A 27,736-nucleotide genomic window follows, 5' to 3' on the forward strand; every position below is an offset into this window, starting at 1 on the left:
TGGTATAAATCTTCATTTGCACATTAATCAATTAATGTTCGTTTTCTCTTTCATTCCAAATTGTACAGAAAACTTCAAATTAACCGTACCATATTCAGCCATTTTACCATCTAAACCACAAAACAACTTTCTAACCAGCACACACCACAAGAAATTCTTTGTCACAAATCTTTTCCCATCATTCAAATACACCACAATCACGCAACCAGTTATGTCATAATAGGGTGTCCGTAACATTCAGCTACTTAAGTTACCATAAATGAAGCAACGACTTAATAGAAGGGGCACCCTGAAATCTACTCTAACCAAGGCATCTTTTATGCTATTAAATAAAGATGTAGGCATTTTGTTTATTTAATATAAATATGGGCAGTATAAATATGATTAAGGCATTTGAAATTCAGATTTCTAGAGGTTTTTCTAAGTACAAAATGTATGATAACCCTGATAATATAGTTGTTTCTTTTATAGTATTGTCAGTTTTACATAGCTGCCTACTATTCCAGTTTTTTTATTCATCTCCCAGTAGACAATCAATCTTTCGGTTTTTAAATTTCAGCCTTTACTAAAGAAAGTATGGTACTGTTCTGTTATCAGGAGCAGATAAAAAAATGTATGTATGAATGGATATATTCATGTATGCATGTATAAATGCAAGTACGAATATATGTATGTGCGTACATACACACATGCATACATTCGTACATTTCTGAATCTGGTTCCGATAACAAAACAGTACTGAAAGTATTTTTCAACAATAAAAAAAATTAAATAGTGCAAATAAAATTTGCACAGGTTGAGTTTTGTTATAGAATTAACAAAGCTTGAAATTGTGCAAATTTCATCCCTCCATCCATAGTGATCTTCAGCAAAAGTTTTCTTATTAAATTTTCTGTGGTCAGAATTATCTTAATCTGCTGTACACTTGCACAGAACTTTATATGAAGACTCAACCAAATGTTGAATTTAGTAAATATTTGTATTTAGTCTTGCTTTAATCAATATGTAGAGTGATTAGATCCTTTTCAGAACAGGAAAAATGAAAAATTGGCTGTGCCTTCACTGGGATTCAAACTCTGGAGCTTTCAACTGCTAGCCGGACATGTTCCTAATTACACCACAAAAGCACAGGGGCTTCGGACCTAGTTGCATGATCCTGATGGGGACAACTTATTGTCCACCATATTTTAGTTTGTGCCATCGTAGATTAACTTCTTGATTTTCTAGAGGTTGGAGATATGAAAAATGTGCAGTGCCTTTGCCAGGATTCGAACTCCAGATCTCTGGATTGCTAGTGGAATGTGCTTCCAATTACATCATGAAGTTACATGGTAAAGACAAAGAAAGTATCTTATAAATATATGGTACATTTCTAAATTTATCCACACAATACTGGGCACAATACTACACATGAATTATTAATTTTACTTTTTACCACGTTTAAAAATATTTTGAGAAATTTAAGCTTTCTTTACCTACTCAGAAATTTTTTTTTTTTTTTTCATAAGTCTAAGAAAATTGCAAAATGAAATTAAACGAAGAGTATAAAAATTAGAATATGTAATTAATATGTTTTGCACCAAGGTATTGCATTGTAAAGCAAATTTAAATCAATTTTGAGTACTTCAAAAATGTTGCCACCGTGCAGCAAGAAAAATCTCTCAGAAACTCCCAGTTTTCAGTTGATTAACTTTCTGCTTTTTCATATTTCAAAGCTGGCTGCTATGGTATTCATGTGGAACAATTAAAAGATAAAATGCATTGGCTTCCTACATAAAAAAAATTTCTTTCTTCTCTTGATTAAATTTTGCTTGATTAAATATGTATGTAAATTATAAAATGTTAAAAATTGAATATGAATTTTTGAATATATATTAAATTTATCAGAATAACTGTATGCATACTTTTAGTTTTGCGATAATTCTCCTATATTTTAAACAGAAAATATTGAAACATTGATGTATTTATTATTGCTTACTTGTGTATTTTCCTGGTTTTGTTTCTGCATCTTTTATTTTGTGCTTATTATAATAGGTTGCTTGCTAGAAATATAAATATATCCTTTACAACTCCTCATATTGTAAATATTGAAATATGGACGAGTTTGATGATATTGGAGCTTTTTTGAAGGTATTTAAATATAATAATGTCTAGTAAAGCTTGTGACGATTTAATCATAAATGGACTTACTATGTCCATATAATCCATCCTTATGAATTATTTACTTTCTAACTGTTTATTTAACTGCATTATTTCATTTACCTAAAACTATAACTGTAAGCAAATTATATGTATGTATCTGTATCATAGATACATATGTATAATAGTCTTGCTTATGTTCAGAGCACGCTTCTTGTAATTTATTTTCATTTGATAAAGTTATCAATATGAAGACAAATAATTTATTAAGTGAAATACACTCATATACAAAATTAAGAGAATTTGCACACTGTCGAATTTCTGAAAAACTAGCATACAGTTTAATGAAATTTGATATTAATATATATATATACTAGAGAAAAAGATGTACCATTCAAAAGCCATTTTATAAATGCATGACTATCAGTAAAACTCATGGTGCAGGGGTGTCCAAAATTCACATTGTTATACAGTACAAAGTCCAAGATCCAAACTCGTTGGGACTTCAGTGATTCCGGATTTGGGATTTTTCCGGATATTAGATCATCAGTTTAATGTTTGTAAGATGGCATGTAGAAATTATAAAACCAAATATATGAAATCATAATTTATGAAATAATGAAGCATTTATAATCTAAAGGGTAACAAAATTTACAAAAAAAGAAAAAAATAAATATTTGTTTATTTTATTAAACATTTCTTTCAGTGTAATTTGTTTAAGTTGGTTTTTTGTTCTAATATTTTCTCTTTAATTCTGTAGACAGATATAATTTTGTATTCAGTTATAAAGTTCCATGTTCAAGTCCTGTAATTGCTGTGTCGAGAATTCCCACTAACTTGTCAATTGAAATTTTTTCGTTTTCAATAACCTCTCTGTCACTTTTTTCACTATCAGTAGTGGTATTTTCTGAATCTAGAAACCATATTACAGATTTTGCATCTGTTGATTGATAATTGGGGCAATGTCATTGAAATGAAAAACTTCTGTTATATTATCTTCATTTATTACCACTTCTCCACATTTCTTTAAAAATTCCATTAATTGAAAAATTTAACCTTTGGTTTGCAATACAAAAATTCTACTTTATAATCTGCATTTCAGCGTGCGCACTATTCTGATACCCATAGACTGAATGATGGATGTACAATTTGGAGAAAAGAATAATACGGATATATTATCTTTTAATAAAACTTTAAGTGAAATATGAGCCGAACAGTTGTCTACAATCAGGACAATTTTTGCGTCATCAGGTAAACCAACCGAATTCTGCTGAGCCTTGAGTATGAAATGATTTTCAAGCCAATCATTCATTACACTTGTGTCATCCATGTTCTTTTATTTGCACAGTATATAATGGAAAACTTTTTACTCATTTAAATGCTTGAAGTCATGCATTTTTTTCCGATTACGAAAAGCTTACAATTGTGCGTTCCTGCCGCATTTACACATACTAAAATTGCTAGTCTCGCTTTGGAATCTTTGACACGAGTTGGAGCCTTTTCTGTGGAGGTTGCCAAGGTATTTTGTGGTACATAAAAGACCAGTTTCACATCTGCAAATAGTTTATCTGAAATTCTTAATTGCCTTATACCACAGCAATTTTTAAATTTGGTTAACCAACCTGCATATGCACTCAGTTTTTTAAGTTTATTTCTTATTGAAATATTTTAGCTTGCACCATTAGTATTTGATCCGTCAATGGCACAGCCTCGCTGTGATGCTTTCTGACCCATTCAATTACCACTTTGTCATGATCTTCACTTTTAGCATAACAAATAATTTTCTGTTATTAGTTGCGAACGGGGTGTCAGAATCCACAAGAAATTCAGAAAGTTCTTTTTTCTGTTATCTTATGTCATATGCAGTTAACTTTCCAATGCCATACTTCTTGCACAATTTTGAGACAGATATACCTTCATCCATTTTTTGAAGCAATTCCATATTTTGTGTAATGAACATCAAAACATGCTTTCGGTTTGTACATCCTGTTACAGTTGCAGAATTAGAGAAACTCTTTTGAACATGATCGAAAGCTGAAACTTTAATTTTCATCAAATTGCTGTAATAAAAACAGCTTGCAAAAAAATAATTAAGCTGGATCAAATTAGAAAGTTAAGGAACACCACAATCTGCCATATTGGCTGAAATTCCTTGGAATCAGTAAAGTATATTTTTAGCCTAGCTTAATAGAATCCGCTATACATTATTGGCTATGCGTCATGAGATTAGGGACGAAAGTCAAGTTGTTCCACTAAATTTTGTCTTGCTTTTACTGTGCATTGAGACAATTAAGCCTGATTGTATTAGTTAAGTTATTTGTTATACTTGTGTCTATTTCTTGCACATGCTTATCTTAATCGTGAATAAATAAATTCTCTCATATACTTAAGGCTTTTTGAGGGCTGGTGTTAGATATCTTACCACCTGATGCTGTCTCTGCGGGCACTAAATTCTGCTAACAAATGCCTAAGTTCTAAATTTTTGCGGTCCCTAAATTTTGGATCACAATGCCTTCTTTAAATTCTAAAAATATTTTCATCCTTTAATTTTGTTGTTCGGTGCTTCTCTAAATTCCAAAAATCTTGGTTTCGGTAAATTCTGCTGCCCGGTGCGGCCATACGAGCTCTGGCGCGGTTTTGGGTTTACAGGAAAAACAAATTAGTTATTCTTTAGCACTAAATGTAATCTTTTGGCCTATGAATATCATCAAAAAAATCTATTTTTAGCATATGGAAAGAAATTTTTGTTAAATTTTTCCTTGTTAATATTTCTTAGCACATTAACTTAAATCTGTAATCATTGCCAAGCATAAGAATTTCAACATGAAAGGTTACCATACTCTTTGTATTAATACATAAAAAAAAAATTGTTTGGGCATCACTGCATGAGTCATTGCTCAAGTTGTCATTTGTTGATAAACATGCAGAGGTGAAAGCAAAATGTAATAACTAACGATTTGCCAAGTTGGCATCAGGGATATATAGTAGGAGTAAAATCAACAATGCTTCTATATAGAATGTTTTGGTTTGAAATTGCAGCTACGAAGCCAAATTATTGCTCACACAGATTTATGCTAAATTATTGTTTCTTCAATAACGAGGTATTTATTCAGTGCTGAATGGAAATTAAGAATCGGTCTCTCCACATGTTTTATCTACGGGTGAAAAAAATCAAATGCGCATGCGTAAAGCATTTATATATATAAAAAAAATTATTGGCAGTTTTTGGGGTCTGGATTTCGGACTTTGTACTGTATACCAGTGCTCCGCAACCGGTGTGCCATGAGTAGGATATAGGTGTGCCGCAATCAAATACATGTATTTGACATTTTGCAATTTTTTATCATGTATTTAATACACAATGACAATTTTTTTCCTTAATAATGTCTATTTTAAATGTTTTAATATATTTCATTGTTGTGTGGTTGTGTGTGTGATTGTAAGTGTGCCAGCATTTGAATTTTTTCGGCACTTCCTTGATAACTTGGAACTCTTTGGTGTGCCATGAAATTCCAGAAAGATTTTTTGTGCGTCGCAGGTGAGAAAAGGTTGCGGAGCACTGCTGTATACAACTGCAAATGTGTCTGATATGGGGTATGATCTTCTTTTTCAGCCAGGCAGGTCATGCAGTGTGACAGCGTACTTGAACAAGAGGCAATTGAAGTCTCTGTGGCAGTCGATCCCATTATTGCAGCAAGGTATTTTTCAACTCTGGAATGGTTCTCAGAGAAGGATGGCAAGATGAAATTGCCCTCCCAAGAATTCCCAAGACATCCTGTATAGGGTTAAGGTCAGGAAATCTGGCTGGTCAGTCCATGTTGTGAATATCCTTGCTTTCCAGGTAACCATCAATCGTCTGAACCCTATGCAGACAAGTGTCATCCATTAACAGAAACCCAGAACCAATTGCATCTCTATAAAGTCAAATACAGAGCTGTAAGATCTGATCTGTGTCCATATAGCAGTCAGAGAGCCTTTGTCAAACACATGCAGCCATGTTTGGCCATCCTATATAATGCCTGTTCAAAACATTACACCTCCACCACTGTAGTGATTCTTTTCCTTGATGAGGAACAAATTATATCATTTTCCACGCTTTTTACAGATACAGGTAGGCCGAGAATCAATGTCCAGGCTAAATCTTAAATCATCTGTAAAAGGCACAGTGCTCCAATGAAGTCTGGTCTAAGGGACATGTTGGTCTGCACTATGCTAAATGCACTCTCTTGTGTGCTGCAATGAGCGGCATACAAACAGTGAGTATTCTGGCATGCAATCTTATCTCATGAGCTACTTGAGCAATTAGAGACCATGTAACTTAAATTCCAAAAGCAGCATACAGCTCGCATGAGAACTGTAAAGCTGTAGCAGTTTCGTGTCACCTTGCTGAAAGTGCCAAATAATGATCCTCATTTGTCGTGTTGGATCTTGGTCAACCTTGTCCATCTCTTATTGGTATGGATCCAGTGTTCTGAAACTGATCTGTGTATGTGTGCAGAACCATGTGTGTAATTTTTATCAGTTGTTAATGTTGGTAAGCAATATTTTTTATTTTTCATGTACTATTTCAGCATTTTTACTAAAGTGTATTTGTAATTAATTATTTCAAACCCAACGCATTTTAGTTTGCTAACTGCAATGTCTTTGTAATGGGTTCTCTGGTTTTGCTTATTGAATGTGCGTGTTTAGGTCAACATTATATATTATTTTTTAATAACTGCATTTTGTTTTGGACATTTACTTTTTGTATTATTTGTATTTCTCTTGTATATCAGGGTTCGTACGGTCCTTAAGAGTCCGTAAAAGTCCTGAAATTTCTTGGAATCGATTTTTTGGTCCTTAAAAGTATTTAATTTTGGCCAAAATCAGTAGAAGGTCCTTAATTTTAATCATCTGAAATTTCTGTCTGTTTTTACGACTGCCATTTTGAGTGTGAATTAGCATTTTGGAGGAATATTTTTGGCGATTCACTGACGTATATTTGTTATCTTTTGAATGGGTTCATGGGTTTTAATTTGTTTCTATTTTTAGTATAAATGACGGGATACTCGAGTTTCTAAGCAAGAAGTGCAGCATAAGCATTTCGAAATTCATTTTTTGTAATAAAGAGCTCTTAAACAATTTTCGCTTTTGGGAATGTGAATTCTTTTATTAAACGGTTCTAAATTTGGTGACTTGTCAACATTTTGGCGTAAAAAAATAACATTAAAATAAAACATTTTTATTTTCCGCTGTCATATTATAAAGTTTCATTTTGGCAACTTATTATACAATGTTTTGAAACTGAGAAATAAACAAGGTATAATGCTATAAAAAGCACAATTTACGAAACAACTCTTAGCAAAAGCAAAATTAGCTATGTAATTAATTAAAAATATCTTCTTTTTAATTTTTTCATAGTAAGCATTTTTCCCATGTAATTAATTGTCTCGGAATATTTAAAATTCTCAGAATATGCATCAGTTTTATCTATAGAAGTAATTTTACACTTTTTGCCTCCTTTTTTACTTCCTTGTACGAGGTAAAAAGGAAGTATTGTAATCGCGAAAAGTTTCAGGCAGCTTATTTCAACGAAAATATCCATTTTGACCGCTATCGAATGCAATTTAATGATGTTTTTGCATGATATCTGTACGTAAGGACAGAATAAAATACTCTTTTCCTTCAAAAAAATTATAAAACTGCTTTAAAATTAATTCTGAAGAGAATTTTTCGTGGCGTCTGTACGAACGTATGTACATACGTATCTCGCATAACTCAAAAACGAGTAGCCTCAGAATGTTGAAATTTTGTATTTAGGACTGCTATAACATGTAGATGTGCACCTCGTATTTTGGTTGCAATTGGCCGCACCAAACGTATATAAATATATTTATATATATATCCATTCTGTTACTTGGCTCAGTGATCTCAGTTTCTTTACTCTTATATGTATGTAAATTGTACATTTTTTGCTTTAAAAATGATTGTATTATGTTGTTTTTATCTTTCGGTTAAGGTTTTTATGCCTTTAGTAAATCTGTATGGAATATTTTTAGAATTATCAACAATTTTAAAGTTGTCTAAGTGCCGCTAAGCCTTTTTTAATGGCGGCCATTGATGTTTACATTTGAAACAGGAGACTAGTGGATTTGTTGCCAATCTAGAGAAACTTAGCTTTGTAACAACAAAGATAACGCATTCATTTATTATTGCCAATTAAATCATGCTTAATTCTTTCTGGAATTTTTTCGAGGAAATAAGTGTTTAAGATTTACTTCGTAATTTTTAATATAGATATTTTGAGTTTTTATGCATTTTTGCCTTCTCGCGAAGTGAGAACTGAATTAATTAAATGAGAAATACTCAATCGTCTGTGAAAAACTGTTTCTTTTTTGTTTGCTTAATTACTTTTATACATCATTCTAGCTTTATTATAGTATTTGAATAGAACATGTGGCAACAATTAGATAATTCTATTCTTTAAATGATATAAATTCTGTGCATTGAGTTATAATATGAACGAAATATATAAGTTAACTGTTATATAAATATTGGATTATATAACAGTTAACTTAGTTTCTATTATATAATTATTATACAGTCAAAAGTCATTAATCCGGACTCGTCGGGACTTCGGCGATTCCCGATTATCGATTTTTCCGGATTATAGATCATCAATTTAAATCTGGTAAGATGGCATGCAGAAATTATAAAATTAAAAATATGAAACCGTAATTTATGAAATAAAGAACAATTATGATCTAAAGGGTATCAAAATTTACAAAAAAAAAAAAAAAAAAAAAGCTTAATATTTATTGGTTTACTTTATTAAACATTTCTTTCAATGTAAGTTGTTTCATTTTTTATGTGATAATACATTCTCTTTAATTCTATAAACAGACATAATTTCTTGTTCAGTTACAAAGTTTTGCTGTTCAAGTCCTATAATTGCTGTGTCGAGAATACCGACTAATCTGTCAATCGAAATTTTTTCGTTTTCAATAACCTCTGTCACTTTCTTCGCTGTCGGAAGCGAATTATAATGATGAGGAATTTGATTTAAATCATATCAAAGACGGAGTATATCAAGATGAAATAATACATTTAGTAAGGAATTAAGCCAAATAAAATAAAAACATCTGCCCTGAAGATAAGGATAGTGCTGACAGATCAACTTCCAATTCATTGCGCGCTGTGGCGTTAAAGATAAACAAAGCTTAGATAAACAAACGTTTAAGTTTAGATAAACAAAGGATATGCCTTTATCCATTTTTTGCAGCTATTCCACTTTTTGTTTGATGGACATCGGAACATGCTTTCGCTTTATAGATCCTTTGATAGCTCCAGAATCGGAAATTCTTTTTGACATAATCGAAAGTTCAAGCTTACTTTTATAAAATTGCTCTAAAAACAGTCTGCAAAAAATAATAAGCCGAATCCAATTAGAAGATTAAGGAACAGCGCAATCTGCAACATTAACTGAATTAGATAATTTTAGCTTAGCTTATACCGTCCGTTATACATTAAACGCGCATTTGTAAACATATTTTGCGCATGCGTGTATGCCTGTTCGCAGCCGTAAAGGTCGTACGCGCATGCATCAACTCGACGCATGCACAGAAATTTTGTAGCTTTGAGGTCCGGATTATGGTTGTCCGAATTAACGACTTTTGACTGTATAAGTTAACTGTTATATAATTATTAATACTGTTAAGTGAATCAAGTTTAGAGTGTCGCTATAGTAAACAAATACTAGAGTGAATTTTAAAGAATGCATTTATTGTATTGTGGTTTATGCGCTGTCGGCAAAGTAGATTTAATTCAATCCAATAAGTTTAAAAGAAATGTAAGAAAAAATGCTTATAATTTAATATTCCGTACAAGGAAGTCATATGCTGTACACATCAGATTTTTTTTCCAAAATATTACTGGCTTTTTGCTGTTACAGAATTGGTTTGGATAATTTTTCTTTAGTATTTTTGACATTGCAGCTTGAAAAATTTAGAAGGATTTGAAGGCAAGATTTATAGACCCACGGTTCTAGAAGATTCGAGAAATATGTGACAAAGTGAAAAATGTCTCCATAGTATCAACGCATAATGGATGTATTTTACAGAATGTTTGCGATGAATTTCTTACTTTTTTGAGAACATCTGGAAGAACAATGAAGACATAATATTTAAGTGTTTTACTCCTGATACTAGAATCTTTTTCTTAACATGTTTATCTTCTCTACTTTTCACTAGACACAAGCATGGAAAATATGAAAAATGCTTCTAATCGTATTACTTGGGCAGACATTATAGATAGGGATTTTTTTATTAATAAAGAAATTGAAAACTTACAATTTAAAAGATCCATCTATTATGTTTTAATGCATCATACAATTTATGAAAGGTTGACAAATTAGGAGATAAAGCACGCAGAAACTAGCGATAGCATTGGTTTGCATATTGAGACAAATCTCTAATTATTGTTAGAAAAGATGCTTAAAGAGAAGGAAATCGGTATAAACTAGTCAAAATGTTTGGGAAGGCTTCAAATTAAAATGATAGATAAATATTTTGTTGAGTGTTGTTGTTACAAAACATAAATGTTTTGTAGCTTTTAATGTGTAATTATTCTAATATTGTTTAAGAATCAGTGTCATAAATAACATGTATTTTCAAATGTGAAATTTTATTAGATTTTGATTTTTATAGGGCTTTTTTAACAAATATTGTTAAAAAATAAAATTTAATAGTGGCCATATAAATCCATAATGACTACGGTTACCTATTTACCTAATTTATTTATTTATAAGTAACTGCTTACTCTTAAAAATTATCTCTACATATTAAAGCAAGTTATTGCCTATCATTAATACTCACTGTGGTCAAAAGATAAAACACAAAAATGTAGAAATTCAAGTAAAGCTTATTCTTTGCATCTAGTGAGACTTAATACAAAACAACTTATCACCTCTGGTGCATTAATGGCTTATTGGAATCTGAAAGTATATTAACTGTGTTACAACCCCTGGAACTCTACATGAAGCTACGACACTAACTGCATCAGAGCGTGACTAACTTTCAGCACTTGCCAACCGTGCCTACATCATGCCTTTCAGGTTTGTTCTAATCAGCAGGTCTCTCTCTAGACAAGCAACAGCGGTGATAACATTCAGTCTTTTGTTATGAATGATGCTGATTATTATACTTCTCATTTTAACCTATGCTGCTTGACATAAAATCTACCTGCTATTTACTAAACCTCTAGACAAGCGGTTCTCAACCTTTTGGCTCACGTGTACCATCTGAATAAAAATTGAAAACCTGTGGTACCATCAAAGTACTACTATCACCACCACATTTGAACAAAGCTCAGATCGCATAAATTTACGAGTGCTAGAGAAAAAACTCAATCAGGATGTTGGGGTTTTAATTTTTGAAATAAATAGTAAAAAATACTTTGCTTCTTTGTGTACCACCTATTTTTTCTTGCGTACCACCGGTTAAGAACCTCTGCTCTAGACTGACCAAGTATGTGACAAAATGACATAAAAAAATCAACATAAAGCTAACTATTAGTAAAATGTAAATGTCACTTATTTTCTTTCAAATATGTCCAACCTAGTATAAGTGTAAAATATTTAATGCTACTTGATAAACTACATGAAGTTTATTTTATTCTCAAATTAATAATTATGTTAATTAATTTATGTTTGGTAATAATGCATACTACTTAGGGATCTTTTTCTATTTTTAGGATGGTATTAGAAAAGTGAAATTCAGGCATAGAATAATATTTTTAATTGAATTTAATCAGTTCCCATATGCTAATAGGTCATTAATTTTTTTTCATTAATGGTCCTTAAAAGTGCTTAATTTCCGTGTGCAGAAATGTGTACGAACGATGTATATGTATTTCATCATACTGCTCACCAAGCCTGATGAAAGCAACAATGATAATCAGATTGCATATGTAGTGGTTAAGTTACCATCTTTTTGGAAAACCTAGTTTAGCACTATAGTTTCTTAGATTTGAAGCACAGTTTTTCTCGACTGAAATTACTTGTGAAACCACTCAATTTAATAAAGTTGTGGCTGCAGTCAATGCCGATATAGTCAAATTTGTAAGTGATATTATTGTTAAGATTATTATTTAGAGACCTCCGTTGTTTATCCCATCCAGGAAGACACTTAAATATAGTCTTCTGTATTTTAAGAACTTTTTGTGTGGCCAAAAATGGTAAAAGACGTATCGATTTGAGCACAATCATGCTTATATCGCTAAAAATTTTAAAAAAAAAAAAAAAAAATTAACCTTTTACAATCATTTCCTGTTGTTTCTCAAAGTTTCAAGTGCGTTCATCTTGACATTGGGAGACCTTTGCATCCTTGTAAGAGACAACCTGTATATATATATAAATTTTTTAATCATTGGCCTAAAGTGATATATGTGCAGGATATTATGGCTGAAGCTGTCTCTCATACTTTTCTAACTGTAAAGAAACTATATGTATGTATCTATCACAGTGAGTTGTTTAGTCTCGCCCCTGTTCAGAGTATGCTTCTTGTAACTTTTTTTTATTTGATGTGAAAGTTGTTAATGTGAAGAAGGTGACTAATTTATTAAGCGAAATACACTCGTATGCAAAAATTAAGAGAATTTTCACATTGTCAAATTTCTTGGATCATAAGATTCAAAGTCCCAAAAATTATAACTAATGACCAAGAACGAGAATTTGAGTCTCATTTAATTTCCTCAATCAACAAGCTTTTAGGAATTTGATGTGCTCAAATTTCCCATATCACCCATCTAGCAATGGGCTGGTTGAATAATTGGTAAAAGTTTACAATTGAATGCCCCTTGTTTTTTGGTGCCAAGATCAGCACCAGTAGGGCACAGTTTCAAGATGGCCGCTACACAAAAACAAAATAAGAAGTCAAAGAATTGCACAAACTCAGTGTCTATGTACACATTGATCTATTTTCACTTAAAAAACATCAGGAAGCAAAAACTAAGTTAAAATTATCATGGTAATCAGAAATAAGATTTTCATCACCAAAACTGAACATTGTTTGTCGTCAATCGAAGGGGTACCCAATTCTACACTAGAGCCAAATGATTTTATTAGACCTGTACACAAGCCTTAAAAAGTCATAATGATACATGCTGCACATAAAATTTACCTTTTGTCCTTTCTGGCCTCTGCTCAGCTTTCAAAGAGGACCTTTGTTGTACTTGTTTCGAGTTGCTGTAGGGAGTTTGTCCATACCAGGAGAATTTTGACAGCCTCATCTAAATTTTAAAGTTAAAAATAATTATGATGCAATAGAGTTAAAGAGAAAGGAATTATTTTAAGTTCAAGAAAAGTCATTGAATGTTTTTTAAAAAAATTAATAGTTGTTACATTAAAGGTTTTTATTTATTTATTTTTATTTGCAGGCTAAACAGTTATTTTGTGTTCTTTTATGCACTTTATATTCACATCAAGTATTTACTGTTTTCAGAAATTAGATGAACTTGATGCAGCGCATTACACTCCCCATAAAAATAAACTGGATGGAAAGCCAAAAGAGAAAATGTCGGCAGTAGATGATAATAGTGAGTTAGTTTTGTATTTTTCTCTATTTATTAAAAAATATGTTGTAAAATTATTTTAAAAAATTTTTTTCGCATAATTTATCTACTGGGCATTCTAACTTATTCTTTATTTCCTTTGATGCAGTTTTGTTCAATAAGAAATATTTCTAAACTCTTCCTGTTATGTTCTAGATTATTATTATTATTTTTTTTTATTTAGCTGCATAAAAATTCCTTAGAGAGCATAAAAATAAGTATATTTTTACAAATATATATAGAAATAATTTTGTTTATGTGATTTGCCTCACTATGTTGATTTTATTTATAAAAAATATGTTTAAAACTGAAACATTCATTATGTAACAGAAAAGAAAAAACAATAGCATATATGATTCTAATTATTGGCATTTAATTGTTGTAAAGATATGTACATGAATAACAGTTAATCAGCATTTCATTTTGATTTTGCTGTTTAGTATTAACTCCTGTAATTGAATATTTAGTATGTGTATTTATAATCAATAAACTTTGGTTAAGCTTTATGGACTTAGTTAAACTCTGCTATAATACAGTTTGGTTCGCTTTAGTTGATCTGATAAGAAAAATGGTTTATTTCATGTGTAAAAAATTAATGATAGATAATAATAAAACTAACATTTTCATATATTAATAGAAATAAATAATAAATCTAATTAAAAAATTCATATTAAAATTTAATTGCAGTTGTTATGTGCAGCTATTAATTTGTTATTCATTCTTTTCCAGACTAAAAAGTGTCTGTCAAACTCATAGGCCTTCGTCTCAAGCTTTTGTCCAGATATACACAGATTATGGCTTCTAATAGCAAACCGTTTGGTACTTACATATTAACACCACTGCAGCAGAAGTTGCGCTGATGCGCCAATAAAGAGCAATCCTGTTGTTTGCATGCTGTTATCTTTTGGATTCCTTTTTGCCTTGTTGTTTGCTGATTTTTGACGTCATTTTTTAGTGCTACGAAAATGCGTCTTTGGGATTTACCAAACACAGAAGATGCAATTTTATTTTTTCAGGAGCGAAATATTTTACCAAAAAAAAAAAAAAAAAAAAAAAAACGAAAATGTACCAACTCGCATGATATGAAACTTTATTTTGGTAAACGTGTGTTTTGGAAATGTAATTTAAGACAGTGTGATCAGGAGTGATTTTAGGTTTAGATTGGCGGCACTTAAAAACCACCAGATCTGCAGCTGCAGTGTCGTTAATACATAAGTACTATCATTTCTACAATGCTTCTTCTATATCCCTGTGCTCTATATTTCTGAACTTTTTTCTTGTATCCAAATTTTTTCCCATGAGTGGAAATAATAAGAATTTTGATTTTTTCACATATACCAATGGTACATGTGAATAAACTGTATTTTTGGCAGATATTGATAAGGCTGAATCCGTTTTGTATTTTTCAAATAATGTTCACCTTATCTTCAATGCACAAGCTTTACTTTTACACCTTAGCATGTGGATGAATTGTTGATTGTTGTAGTTTATGGCGTATACCATAAGAGGTTATAATATCCCAAAAATATTATCAATCCATTCCAGTTTGTTCAATGTGATGATAATATTAAACTGTAAAGTTATACTGATGATAATTTTTAAGTTGAAATTTTGACGCAGTGCAGAGAGTTTGGTCAAAAACATATAAGAGTTTTGCTGCTTTAGAAAATATGACAAAGGAAGATAATTTTGTCACCTATTTGTCTACCTACCACTAGCCAGAGAGAATAGAGTCATTTTCCTCAATATATATATATGATTGCAACGCAAAAATTCCATAACCATTATAAAGAACACATTATGCCTTGCAAAAGGCATTACGAATGCCAAAAGCCCTCTTCAGAGAATTTGGAGAGCATTTATATTCAAACTGTTATGTATAATAAATATCACAGTACAATAAATACAATTGTATTCATTTTAATACCAGGTGGTTATTATTAAACTTTCCTTATAAATGGGATCTTACAGTGTAATTGAGTGAACAGAATGCAACGAAATTTTGTATGTGGGCTATACATGAGTTGCACTCACGAATTTCGGAAAAAAAAAAAAAAAAATTGTTTCCAAAATGTCCACCAGATGATGCCTTTTCAGGAAAAACATGAAATTTAACAAAATAAATTATCAAAATGGAATGCAGAAACAATATTAACCACTTGCCTGATTATCCTGAGTTATCTTGGGTTCGTATATATTGCAGTTAATTATTATCCCCAGAAAACTCGGGCGAAGCAGAATTTGTTAGTACAATTTCTTTTATCACGGTTTTATTCGGTCTGGAGGAAATGAAAGGAAATATTTAGCTTTGATTGGCAATTTGCCAAATTTTGTTGGTTGCACGATTCTTTTGGAGGAACTGGTCACTTGTTTCCCTATTGTATTGTATACGTTGGCTTGTGGATTAGTAATGTATAAAGAAGGATGCATGCGTTGGAAAAAAATAAAATGATGGCGATGATGCAAGATAGCGAAAGCGATGATTTTTCAGATAATAATTATGAAGAGGTGGGAGAAACAAATCAAATCCAACGAGACAGTGTACTCTGTGCTCCCGTGAAAGAGATTTCAGCAGTAAGCCAGTAAGAAAAGAGACCAGATATCAGTGTAGAATGTCGGGCATCACTCTGTGTTGTCCCTTGTTTCATAAACTATGAAACAAGGGACAACACAGAGTGATGCCCGACATTCATAAACTATCATACAAAGATTAATATTTAACTTTTTTTTGTTTGCCCGAGATAACTCGGGATAGTAAACTAATATTAAAAATAAATGCTTTCACACCTTCAAAAAATTAAAAATTCAACTTAAAACCTACATATTTTGATTTGTTTCGTTTTGTTGTATTTAATAATAAAATTTTAAAAAAAAATGTGATGATTTTTTGCAATTTTTTTCAAAAAAATTTGTAAGGGAAGCAGTTAACAATCCAGAACAAGAATTGTGAGTAAGAAAATGCAAAACCAGGAAAAGCTATCAGTTGTAGGAGAAAAATGTCGCGATTTGCATGCTTGGGAAGAGGAGGAAACTTTATGCAAAACAGGTTAGGGTATAAAACATTTGCAGATGTTGTCATGTTTATGTTGATGTTTCTGGCTGTACTAATGACGTTCTTTTTGGTTGAACGTGTGTTATTGGTAAAGCTGTTTTACAAAAACAAGGGGAATGCTTCTGCTGCATTTCGTGAATTTTGTCATAGAAAGAACCTATGACATGGGCCAATGTCTACTAAAGGTACCTGGGCCATGATTAAGAAATTTGAAATTAGGGGAAATTAGGAGTTCAACCTGAAAGAGGCCGTAAACATGTCACACAGATACTTGTTCATGCCGTCAAGACAGCTGTTGACGCACAGTCACAGACATCAGAGTTTGGGGGCAGTAGTGTGCATGCAATTTTTCGACAGACAGGCTATTCTTAAGCACCGTTCGAAAAGTTCCCAGAAACATAATGCACTACTCCTGATCAAAATCCACCATACCCAGGAGCTGCTTGATAGGGACAAGCGACAATGTCTCTCGTTCTCAGAATGATCTGTCATGGCAATGGAATATTCTGTATAGCGACGAGGCTCATTTCTACCTCAATGGGACAATCAACACACAAAATTATTGCTTTTGGGCTAAGGAAAATCCGCAGATCCACACTGAAATCTTGTGGGAATTCATGGCAGCATTCATCCTTGAGTCATTTTTCTTTGAGGAATTTGGTGAACATGAGCCTGTCACAGGGGCCATCGGTACCATGACATGCTGCAGACGTTTGTTTTGCCTCAACTATAGCAAAGGCGAGTACTTACATCAACCATTTTCATGCAGGAGGGTGCACTCCCACATATTTATGGGTCTGTGAAGGCACTATTACTCCAACATGTAACAGAGGAATGTGTTATTAATCGCTCCTTTCCTAATCCATGGCTGCCACGTTCACTGGATCTAACTCCATGTGATTTGTGTGTTGGAGGTGTTGCGATGTTGAATGACTTTAAAAACTCCATAACGCTTCATCTGCAAAGCCTCATAACTGATCAGTTATGATCTGCTGTTGAACACATTGTCCATCAATTTGAAATTTTGAAGGGCACGAGGGTGATCACGTGGAGCACCTTTCCCTACATTGTTCTACAAGATTAACAACTGCTCTTCTTGTGCAATTTCATCCTAATCTGTTCTTGTTTCTGCAAACTGAACTGTTTTTGTTTCTATCTTACCTTTACTTAATATGTCTCGATGACAAGGTGATCAGAAACTAGTCAATAAAGGTTAATATTGCTTCTGTATTCTATTTTGGTCATTTATTGTGTTAATTTTCGTGTTTTTTCTGAAAAGGCGCCCTGTGGTGGACATTTTAGAACTAAATTTTGTTTTTCGAAATTCCATGAGTGCATCTCGTGTATAGCCCATATACAAAACTTCATTGCATTCCGTTTACCCAGTTGTGCTGTAGGATGCCGTTTATGGGGGAAGCTTAATTATAACCACCCGGTACAATATATAACATTTATATTATAACAAACTGATAAGGATGAAAACCTTTTATTCCCTAAATGAGGAATAACTGCAAAATTGCTATTTCCTAAGATTTGCTAATTTCCTCTTTCTTTGAATAGCAAATATTTTAAAATTTCCATCATAATGTTGGGTTTGATTAGCGTTCTATTTGGCAGCTTATTTAAAGAATTTGAATGGGATTAAGGAGCCCATTCTCATTCAGTGGTCATGTACAATATATGGTGTCCAAAGATATGTTTACTGTATCCTCATTTTCTTGGAGTTGGGTGTCACACCTGTCTTGCATAGCCTTTGTTTGGAATTTAAAGGAAAAGGGGTGAAGATAAAAGAAAAATAGTAAAGCTGTTTTCCTTTACAAATGGAATATGGATCCAAATATCCTAAACTTGGATGATTTTAACAATTAATTTTTTTTCTTAAAACGTGAGAAAACTCGGTGAAAAATATAAAAAAGACAAAAAGCATTTCAATGAAAGACATCCGTATGGTTCGTTACATACAGTTTTCATATTGTTGGAGGTTCGCTTTAACAGTATTAAATAATATTAAGTGGAAACTGGATAAGCTGGATGGGGCCAAAAGGTTCATTTTTTATAAACCGGGTTTGTTATAGTGGAGTTCATTTCTGTTATGGTTTCTTTTCTTTTCTGAAAGGGCTGAAACTGTCTTAAATCTCTAAAATATATGCCGTTTTAAATAGATTTGTATAATTTTGTGATGAATTCTTATTTTAATTTTCCTCAGTGAAAATTAAGTCATTTTAAATCTAAATTAGTCTCGATTTGATGTTTCTTGTGTATCCATTCTAAATTAAAGGAGTGGTGTTTTGTTTTTGTTTTGTTTTGTCGTCGTTGTTAAAGTGGCCTCTGCAAAAGCCTTTGGTTATAGTTGAAATTTGCAAGTTATTGACTGGGAAGTTACCAATTTCGGTGATTATACATGGCAGCTGCTTTAACAAAGAGTTTATAAAATTACAAAAGTTATATTAAATGACAGCTTAAACAAACAGCTGTTATTTAATATTTAGAATAAATAGGATTTTGCTCATTTTTTGTTCCTCAATTTGAGAACAAAATAAGTTTGTAAATTGCCAAAGGACAAGAAAATTTCTTCAGTTTGATGAAGATAATAAATATGTGTTAATGAATTTATTAATAAATTAAATATTTATAAATAACTGATTTTATTTATTTATTTAAAGAGGTAATTAAAATGAACAAAAATTTCTAAAAAACTGAATCTCAGGTATTTTGCAAATTTATTTATTTTAGAAGTATTATTAATGATGCAAAATGTTCTATAGTGAATATGCATATTAGAAAAATTTTCATTTCTGTGCTAAAAATGTGGATATGATGGGAATATAATAGCATTATTTTATCACTTTTTTCCAGTTTCTGATTTTGATAACAGTGATGAGGATTTGGCCAGCCTTCTTGCTGATGATGATGATATATTTGGAAAAAGAAATTCTAGCAGTCTGCCATCTAAAAAGTTGTCTTCTGATCGTAAGACATTTATTTTTTGTTTGTGCAAGGGAATGTTTTTACCCTAGGGCAGGGGTTCTCAACCGGAGGTACGCAAGAAAAAAATAGGTGGTACTCAAAGAAGCAAAGTATTTTTAATCATTATGTTCAAAAATTAGACCCCAACATCCCAATTAAGTTTTTTCTCTAACACTCCTAAATTTATGCGATCTGAGCTTTGTTCAAAAGTGGTGGTGGTAGTAGTACTTTGTAGTGGTGGTAGTAAAGGTTTTCAGTTTTTATTTAGATGGTAAGCATTAGTCAAAAGGTTGAAAATCGCTGCCGTAGGGTTAAAATTACTAAAATTGCCTTAGAAATCTTAATGCAATGATAAAACTTGAGTAGTTTTTGATTTCATTCATAAATCTACTTTTAATAGTTACATTGCTATTACAATTAGGATACTTTCTGATTATCCTCATCATCAATAAAAAGTTGCAAACTTGTTGGTTACTTTAGAGAAAAAATGTTTGGGTATCTTTCTATACCTTTCAAAGATGCATCCACTACTACCTGTTTTGTAACATTCATCTTTTTTCGTGTAAGACTTCTCAGTTTTTTTTTTTTTTTTTTTTTTTTTTTGGGTGTGTGTGTGTGTGCTGCTGCTGTTCTTCCTATGTACAGAACAATCCATTTTTGCTAAACAGAACATCATAGAATTGCACAACTCGACAGTGCACACAACCTCAGCACTCAAATTCTAAAATGAGAAAGAAAAGAGGTGCATGATGCCTTTAAGTGAGCCACATTATGCTTAGGTAAAGTATTGGAAGTTAATTCCAATACTTTACCAAAAGTAATGTAAACACGATATGGTCTAATGCTATGCTAAAATTCTGTAAGGAAAGATTATAATCTGCTGTCAGTTGATGAAAATGTCCAGAGAAATGCAAAACATCTGGGGGAATGCTATGCCTATACATGGGTTGTCGCATAAATGCTTTTGACAGCATGGTGTATTGCTTCGTCAGTACTTTTTCATTTTTTCGTGGTTTTTTTAATGAGTATGGGGATAAACAGAAAACTCCAAAATTGCCCTTAAACTTTTTTTCATGCTATTATTTACCAGTAATTAAATTACAGAATTGAGAGTGACATTAATTTGTACATGTAATATCATTTCCCTTGAAATGCGTTTTATTTTCTTGAATATTACAGTATAAATATATTATAAAATGAGTAAATTTTAACATGTTGATTGCCAACCATGAGATAACTCGTGACTGACAGTCTTTGATACACTTACCTAGAATAATTATGTGATTTCTTTTCTGTATTAGTTTGTGTCCCTTCTCAGAGCATTCAATGAGGACGTAATATATGTTTTGGGGCAATCTGCCAACTTTAGAACTTCAGTTATCAGATCGTTGTTGCATGAGTGCTTATCTTTTCCATTTTCCTAATAAACATTAGTTATCCCTGCGATGAAGTTATAATTCAATTTATTTATATAACAGGTTATGGGCCCACTAATTAGGAGAAATCTTTTATAAAGGCGTATAGTAATATTTTGAATCGGCATACTGGATTAAAATTGATTAGCAGTGATTACTTTCGTTTTCTTCTTTCATTTTTAATGATTACATAATGGCAGCTGTGGATCTAAACCACATCTACATCGAATGACCGAAATTACTATACTTGGAAGTTAAAACTGGAACTCTTGCTGATTAAGGAGGATTTATGAGATATTGTTATTACAAAACCTCCATCTCCAGTAACTACAAAGTGGGTTTCGAAAAACGGAAAAGCTAGAGCAATTAGGACTTTTATTGGACGATAACCAATTAAGACATATTAGGAAATATATGATTGCAAAAGAGGTATGGAATATTCTCAAACAATACCATGAAAAGTCAACCTGTCTTGAAAGATTCGGTTTTTGTAAAAGCTGTGTAATTTGCAGCTCAGCAATAAAGAACAAATGAGCAATCATCTAATGAAAATGGAAGCTATTGTAGATCAATTAGTGCACTAGGTGACAAAATTTCAGAACCTTTATTCATTGCATTTATTTTAAGTAGCTTACCTGAAAATTATGCTACATTAATAACACCTTTAGAAACATGACCAGAACGAGATTCAACTGTTGAATTGGTTAAAAATAAATTGTTGGAAGAGTATACTCATAAAAAAAAATAAATAAATAAATAAAGAAAATAAAGAACCTTGTACAGGAAGCGAGAATAAAGCTTTGAAGTCGTATTCTTCGTTAACGTGTAACATTCCAACTGCTAAAATTAAAGTACCTAATTGTTCCTTTTGTAAGAAATTAGGGGATTTAAAGGCTGACTGCAGGAAATATGCAAAATGGGAGCTTAAGCATAACCAAAAGGAACAAGTCAATGCAACTATGAATTCAAGTGACATTAATGAAGTGAAACAAGTTTTTAATCACCAGTGCTTTACAAGTGTGAATAATTTACATGGTCACTGGTGTATCGATTCTGGAGCTACCATTCATATGTGCAATGATAAAACTATGTTCAGCAGTTTTGATAACAATTCTGTTCCTAAGTGAATAGCTTAGCTAACGGTTATACAGTGCTTAGTCAGTGAAAGGGTAATTGCTTGGTAAAATATTAGAATAATCAAAATGAAGAAATACAGATTATGATCAAAGATGTGCTTTTTGTTCCACAGCTATTTGGAAATTTATCATCCATAAAGAAGCTGTTTGATAATGGATATGAAGTGAACTTTAAAGGTGCAGAATGCCATGTTGTGAACAATGATAATATAATAGCTTTCAGCTACATCAAAAGAGGATTGTATGTTCTTAGGAAAGTCAGCATGCTCTTCATACGAAGCAAGTCCATATGGAATGAATTCATGGCAGGCATATAAAATTAGGTCGTAGAAATCCTCCTGATATTTTAAGGATGTTCAATGAATCTATGGCTAAAGGTATGGATATTGCTCCCTGTTCTACTGTATTGACATGTGAGGATTGTGTTGCTACCAAAGCATGCAGAGAATCATTTCCTAGAAAGTCTACTTCGCGAATGTCCGAGATACTCGGTTTAGTGCATACAGATTTTTGTGGACTAATACAAACTGAAACTCCAGATGGTGCAAGATATATGCTAGCAGTAATTGATGATTATAGTAGATACTCTAAAGTTTATCTTCTGAAGCATGAAGAAACTAAACACTTCATCAAACATGTATTAACACAGTTTGGGAAAGCATCAAAATGACTGAGATCAGATCGAGGAGGGGAATGTACAAGCAACGACTTTGAAAAATCGTCGAAAGAAAATGGCATAATACATGAGAAAACTGTTCCTTATTCTCCGCAGCAGAATGGAATCGCTGAAAGAAAGAATCGTGCATTGATTGAGATAACAAGAGCGATGCTAAAAAGCTCTAATCTTCCAAACAAGTACTGGAGTGAAGGTGTTATTACAGCAAACTACCTGCAAAATTGGTTGCCGACAAGAGAACTTAATGTTACACCTTATGAAAAATGGCATAAAAGGAAATCATCATTAGCAAGCATATGGTACTAGCATTTGGTACTCCAGCATATGTGCATATACCAAAAGAGAAGAAGCAAAAACTTGACAGCACGTCTGTTAAACGAATCATGGTTGGATATGAAGAAGGAACAAAAAGTTATCATTTGCTGGACTCAAATACCAACAGTATTGTAATTAGTCGGGATGGGGCATTTATACCAAAAGATTCCCATCCTAAGGATAAACAGGAGGATACAGGTCTAATATTTTTAAAAATAATTCAGAAAAGGAATATATCTTTGAAAATGTAGAACTGAGGTGATCTCCTAGAAAAAACAAAGGTGTTCTGCCTGTGAGAGTTCATTCTCAACACAGTCAGAGAAAGCAGCAGATCCAACATCATATTATGAAGCTTGTTCAGGTGCCCATAAGGTGTGTATGGTGTATTTAATTATGGCAAAGCACACTAGGGCTATCTGCCTAAGGGGAGGGATGCCTTTGTGGAGAACTTTCTAAGGGAAACTGGCTCGTATACATGTTACACATGGGGAAAACCACGAAAACACCCATGCAGCCAGCCCGTTCGCGGAATTCGAACCTCGGACCGAACTACCAGTGTTCAGCGACTTTACCGCTCGGCCGCTGGTGGGCGGGTGCCCATAAGGGAAAATGGAAACAAGCCATGCAAGAACAGATTAATGCTTTAAAGATGAATGACACATGGATTTTGGCAAATGCACCTGAAGGGAAAACCATTATAGGCTGCAAATGGGTATACAAGTCCAAACGAGATTGTGAAGGAAAAGTATTTCATTATAAAACTAGATTAGTTGCTCAAAGGATACCAGCAGAAATATGGTCATGACTATGATGAAGCGTTTGCTTCAGTAGCCAAGTCAACTACTTTGAGAAGACTTCTTACCATAGCAGGAAAACGAAAAATGGTACTCAATAATTTTGGCTTGATACTCAATAATTTTTGGCTATTTTTTGTACTCGATACTCGAATCAAAGCCCGACGGGCTTTCGAGCTCTGTACGTACAAAATGTTTTTCGTTCTGCATTTTATTTTTAATTTATTCGTCAACATACTTCTTAAGAATCCTAGAAGACATTTTATTGGTGTCATAAACCTGCTCTTTTTTAAGTACATAAAAATTAAAACTTTTGTAATTGTATTACGGATAAGTAAAGTTAAACAATAAAAGAATTATAAATATATACAGTAAAATAATGCTTTTACCAGTTCCTTAACCTGAACAGTGTTGAAACTTGTTTTGGTAAAGAGATGAATTTTTTGCTGCCTACAGTATGTAGAAATGAAAGGATTTTTAATATTTACCGATAAAAACGATATACTTTTAAGTTTAAGTAGTAACGTGTATGTAATTTTAAATAATAATTGTCTTAGTATCAGTAAAAAAACAAAATTACAAATTGTTGAACATTGAAAATGCCATGTTTCGCAAAACAAAAATTTATTACAGAGTAATACGCAGAGAAATACACTCAGAGGCACTTGACTTGTGTCGAAAGGAAAGAGATTGACAGCGCGCGGCAGCACGTTTTTACTCTGCATGAGATAAGAGAATGTCTGGATGATAAGAAGAATCAAGATGGTAGAATGGGATATTTCACTTAGCCGCCATCAGTCGGGTAAGAAAGATGTAATGAATGAAAATAGACAAGCAATATGGAAAAAAGTTGGATCAGTAAGGTAGAAAGTACTTCAAATAATTAACAAAATGTTAGGTTTAGTATATCCGAAGGATATTTGTATTTTTCTGTAGGAAAAGGTGAGCATCACAAAGAACTGATACAGCTGTTTGGATGTAATAGTACAGAAAGGAAAAAATTGTTGCAAGTTTTTTTATATAATTTTGTATAGTATCAATTTGAAGATCTCTGTGAATATATCAATTTGGGAATATATGATCTCTGTGAATATATGAACCAGGGTGCATTAATAATTTCACGATTTTTTATTTTGAATAACTTAAATCTTTTTTATGCGAGTTTTAGCGGCATGTCCCCATAGCAGACTGGCATAAAGTAAAGTAGGTCTAAGGATGGACTTTTATAAAACAAGTTTATTGTTGATAGTCAGATTGTTATGTCTGCTGAGGAGAGAATGCATAGTAGCTATTGAGATATTGAATTTCCTGACAGTTTTGTGTAAATGTTGCCAAAAAGTGAGTTTTTTGTCAAGTGTGACTTCGAGATACTTCACTTGATCCGTCCACTGAATTCGTCATCAAAGAAGATGGGATTAGGCGGAAGGAAGTTTGTTTGTCCTTTTCTGAAAATAATGGCTTTTGTTTTGTCAGTGTTAATGGCAATTCTCCACAGTGTCATCCAGTTTTCAAGAAGCTCCAAATAGTTTTGTAGAAAAATTTGTACAGTATTGATGGTTGAAGCTTGAGTTAGGATAGCAGTATCATCAGCAAATAAGGCAATAGTAATATGAGATTCTTTTGGAATGTCTTGAGTATAAATATTGTAAAGAAAAGGAGAGAGAACGGAGCCTTTGAGGGACACCTGCAGTAATATTTCTTGTAGTTGAGAGGGTGTTTCCAATTTTGACAGCAAAAGTGCGATTTCTGAGATAAGAGGCAATAAGTCGAATAAAGTGGTTCGGAAAATTGAGCTGAATTAGTTTGAATATAAGTTCTTGGTGCTACACTCTGTCAAAGGCTTTGGCAATATCTAAGAAAATTGCGCTGGTAGGAAATTTGCAATTGAATCCATCAGTAATGTAATTGATAACACGGCAAAGCTGATGATTGGTGCTGTGCAGATGTCTGAATCCAAATTGTCCATCAGGAGTATAAGAGTTAGGAGGCATGATTCGATTAATATAAAAGAGAATAATTTTTTCAGAAATTTTAGAAATTTGACTAAGTAAACTGATAGGCCAATAATTTTGAGGAAAAGTAGATGAGGCGTAGGGAAGACAACAACTGCATTTTTCCATGCTTTGGGGAAGTGAGAGAGCTTGATAACTGAGTTAATTATTTTAGTTAAGCACGTCATTGCATTAATTGGAAGATGCTTGAGTGCTTTGGAAGAAATGCCATCACATCCAGCAGCTTTTTAAGAGCTAATAAAATCCGCAACAATTCTCGGAGAAGCGAGAAAGGTGAAATTAAGTGGTCCAGGGCTATTAAGGAAAGAAGAAACTGTGTTATTGACTTACTGATATACTGTGATATGATCATTGTCATATGGGGAAGCATTGGGAGTAAAGGTATCTTCAAGAATGTCAGCAAAAGTATTGGCTTTATCTTCATCAGAATAAACAAGTCCATTGCAAACATGAAGTGGAGGAATCTGTTTGAAAGGCTTTTTGAATTTGCGAGCAATGTCATAGAGGGAATTGTCTTCAATAGCAAGAGTGTTAAAGAAGTTGCTTCACTGTTGAGATTTAAATTCCCTGATATCTCTTTTAATGGTCCTTTGAAGAGCGTTTAGGTGAGCTTTTATTGGGTCTCTAATAGATTGCCATAATTTCCAGATGCTATTTTTATATTTAATATTTTGCCTGATGTTATTCGGAAGAGGAAGAAAATGATGCTTACTGCTGAATTTATTTTAGCAGAACTTAAAGCTAGTTCAACACTTATGGTAAAATTTTGAATTTCCGTGTCTAAGGCTTCTTTACTGCTAATGCAAGGATTTTCTGGTATAGTTTCAGTCAGAATTTGAGAATATTTATTCCAGTTAGTAATTCCAATGCTGCGACCTAATGCAGGAAGGAAGCAGTTGATATTAATTTCAAGCAAGATAGGATTATGATCAGAAGATAAAGCAGGGATAATGGAAGTTTGACTATTGTAACTGAGGCTATTTGAAAGAAAAAAGTCAATGATGGAGGAGCTATGGTAACCAGAATGTGCTTATTCATCAGGCGCATGTATAACATAATTTTTATCTTGGATCAACTTGAAAATTTCAGTACCTTTTCTGTTGCTTGCACCAGGATTCCAACATTGATGTTTCACATTAAATTCACCACCTACATGAGAGGGATAATTAGAGTCCAAAAGATGTTCAATTTCAGCCATAATTGGTCTATGATTCGGTGGAATATAAATATTGGAGATTATGAATTTGTTAAATTCAATTTCATTTTCAATAGAATTACTCTCAAAAGAAGTAGATTGGTTTAGTTCAAGTTCATGCTGTATACTCCTTTTAACAAAAGTAATAATTCCACCTCCTCGCCCTGTAGTTCTATCAGATCTGAAAGTAGCATAATTTGCATAAAGTACTTTGTTTGCAGGTTGTAAGTGAGTCTCTTGTATTTATAGAACATCTGGTTCTAATTCAAGAATAAGATCACCCAATTCATCCTTTTTGTTATTTAAGCCATTTGAATTCCAGGAAATAATTATAAAGCATCTCATATTGACGTTTTTAGACATATTAAATGTAACTGCAGATTTTATCAATGATATTAATTATGATGCTGATTTTGTCAATAGCAGATTTTTGTTATTTCATTTCTTTT

At 32.4% G+C, this 27,736-nt stretch overlaps 1 protein-coding gene across 7 annotated transcripts in view; it reads left to right on the forward strand.

The window, feature by feature from the left end:
• Positions 1–27,736, forward strand: part of LOC118198493 (uncharacterized) — a 140,266-nt gene that overhangs the window by 4,182 nt on the left and 108,348 nt on the right. For 5 of the 7 annotated variants that reach the window (XM_085810754.1, XM_085810756.1, XM_085810755.1 and 2 more), the window contains exons 2-3: positions 13,617–13,710; positions 19,634–19,747. In XM_085810754.1, coding sequence (XP_085666880.1) covers positions 13,689–13,710; positions 19,634–19,747 — 136 coding nt within the window. In that variant the 5' untranslated portion in view covers positions 13,617–13,688. Of the gene's footprint in view, positions 1–1,040; positions 1,332–2,034; positions 2,131–13,616; positions 13,711–19,633; positions 19,748–27,736 lie in introns of those variants that run through there. The other 2 variants (XM_085810752.1, XM_085810753.1) reach the window with 2 other exon arrangements.

The sequence above is a fragment of the Stegodyphus dumicola genome, chromosome 2, assembly GCF_044657685.1.
Source record: "Stegodyphus dumicola isolate Sdum_Otavi_A_Nest chromosome 2, ASM4465768v1".
Classification (NCBI taxonomy): domain Eukaryota; kingdom Metazoa; phylum Arthropoda; class Arachnida; order Araneae; family Eresidae; genus Stegodyphus; species Stegodyphus dumicola.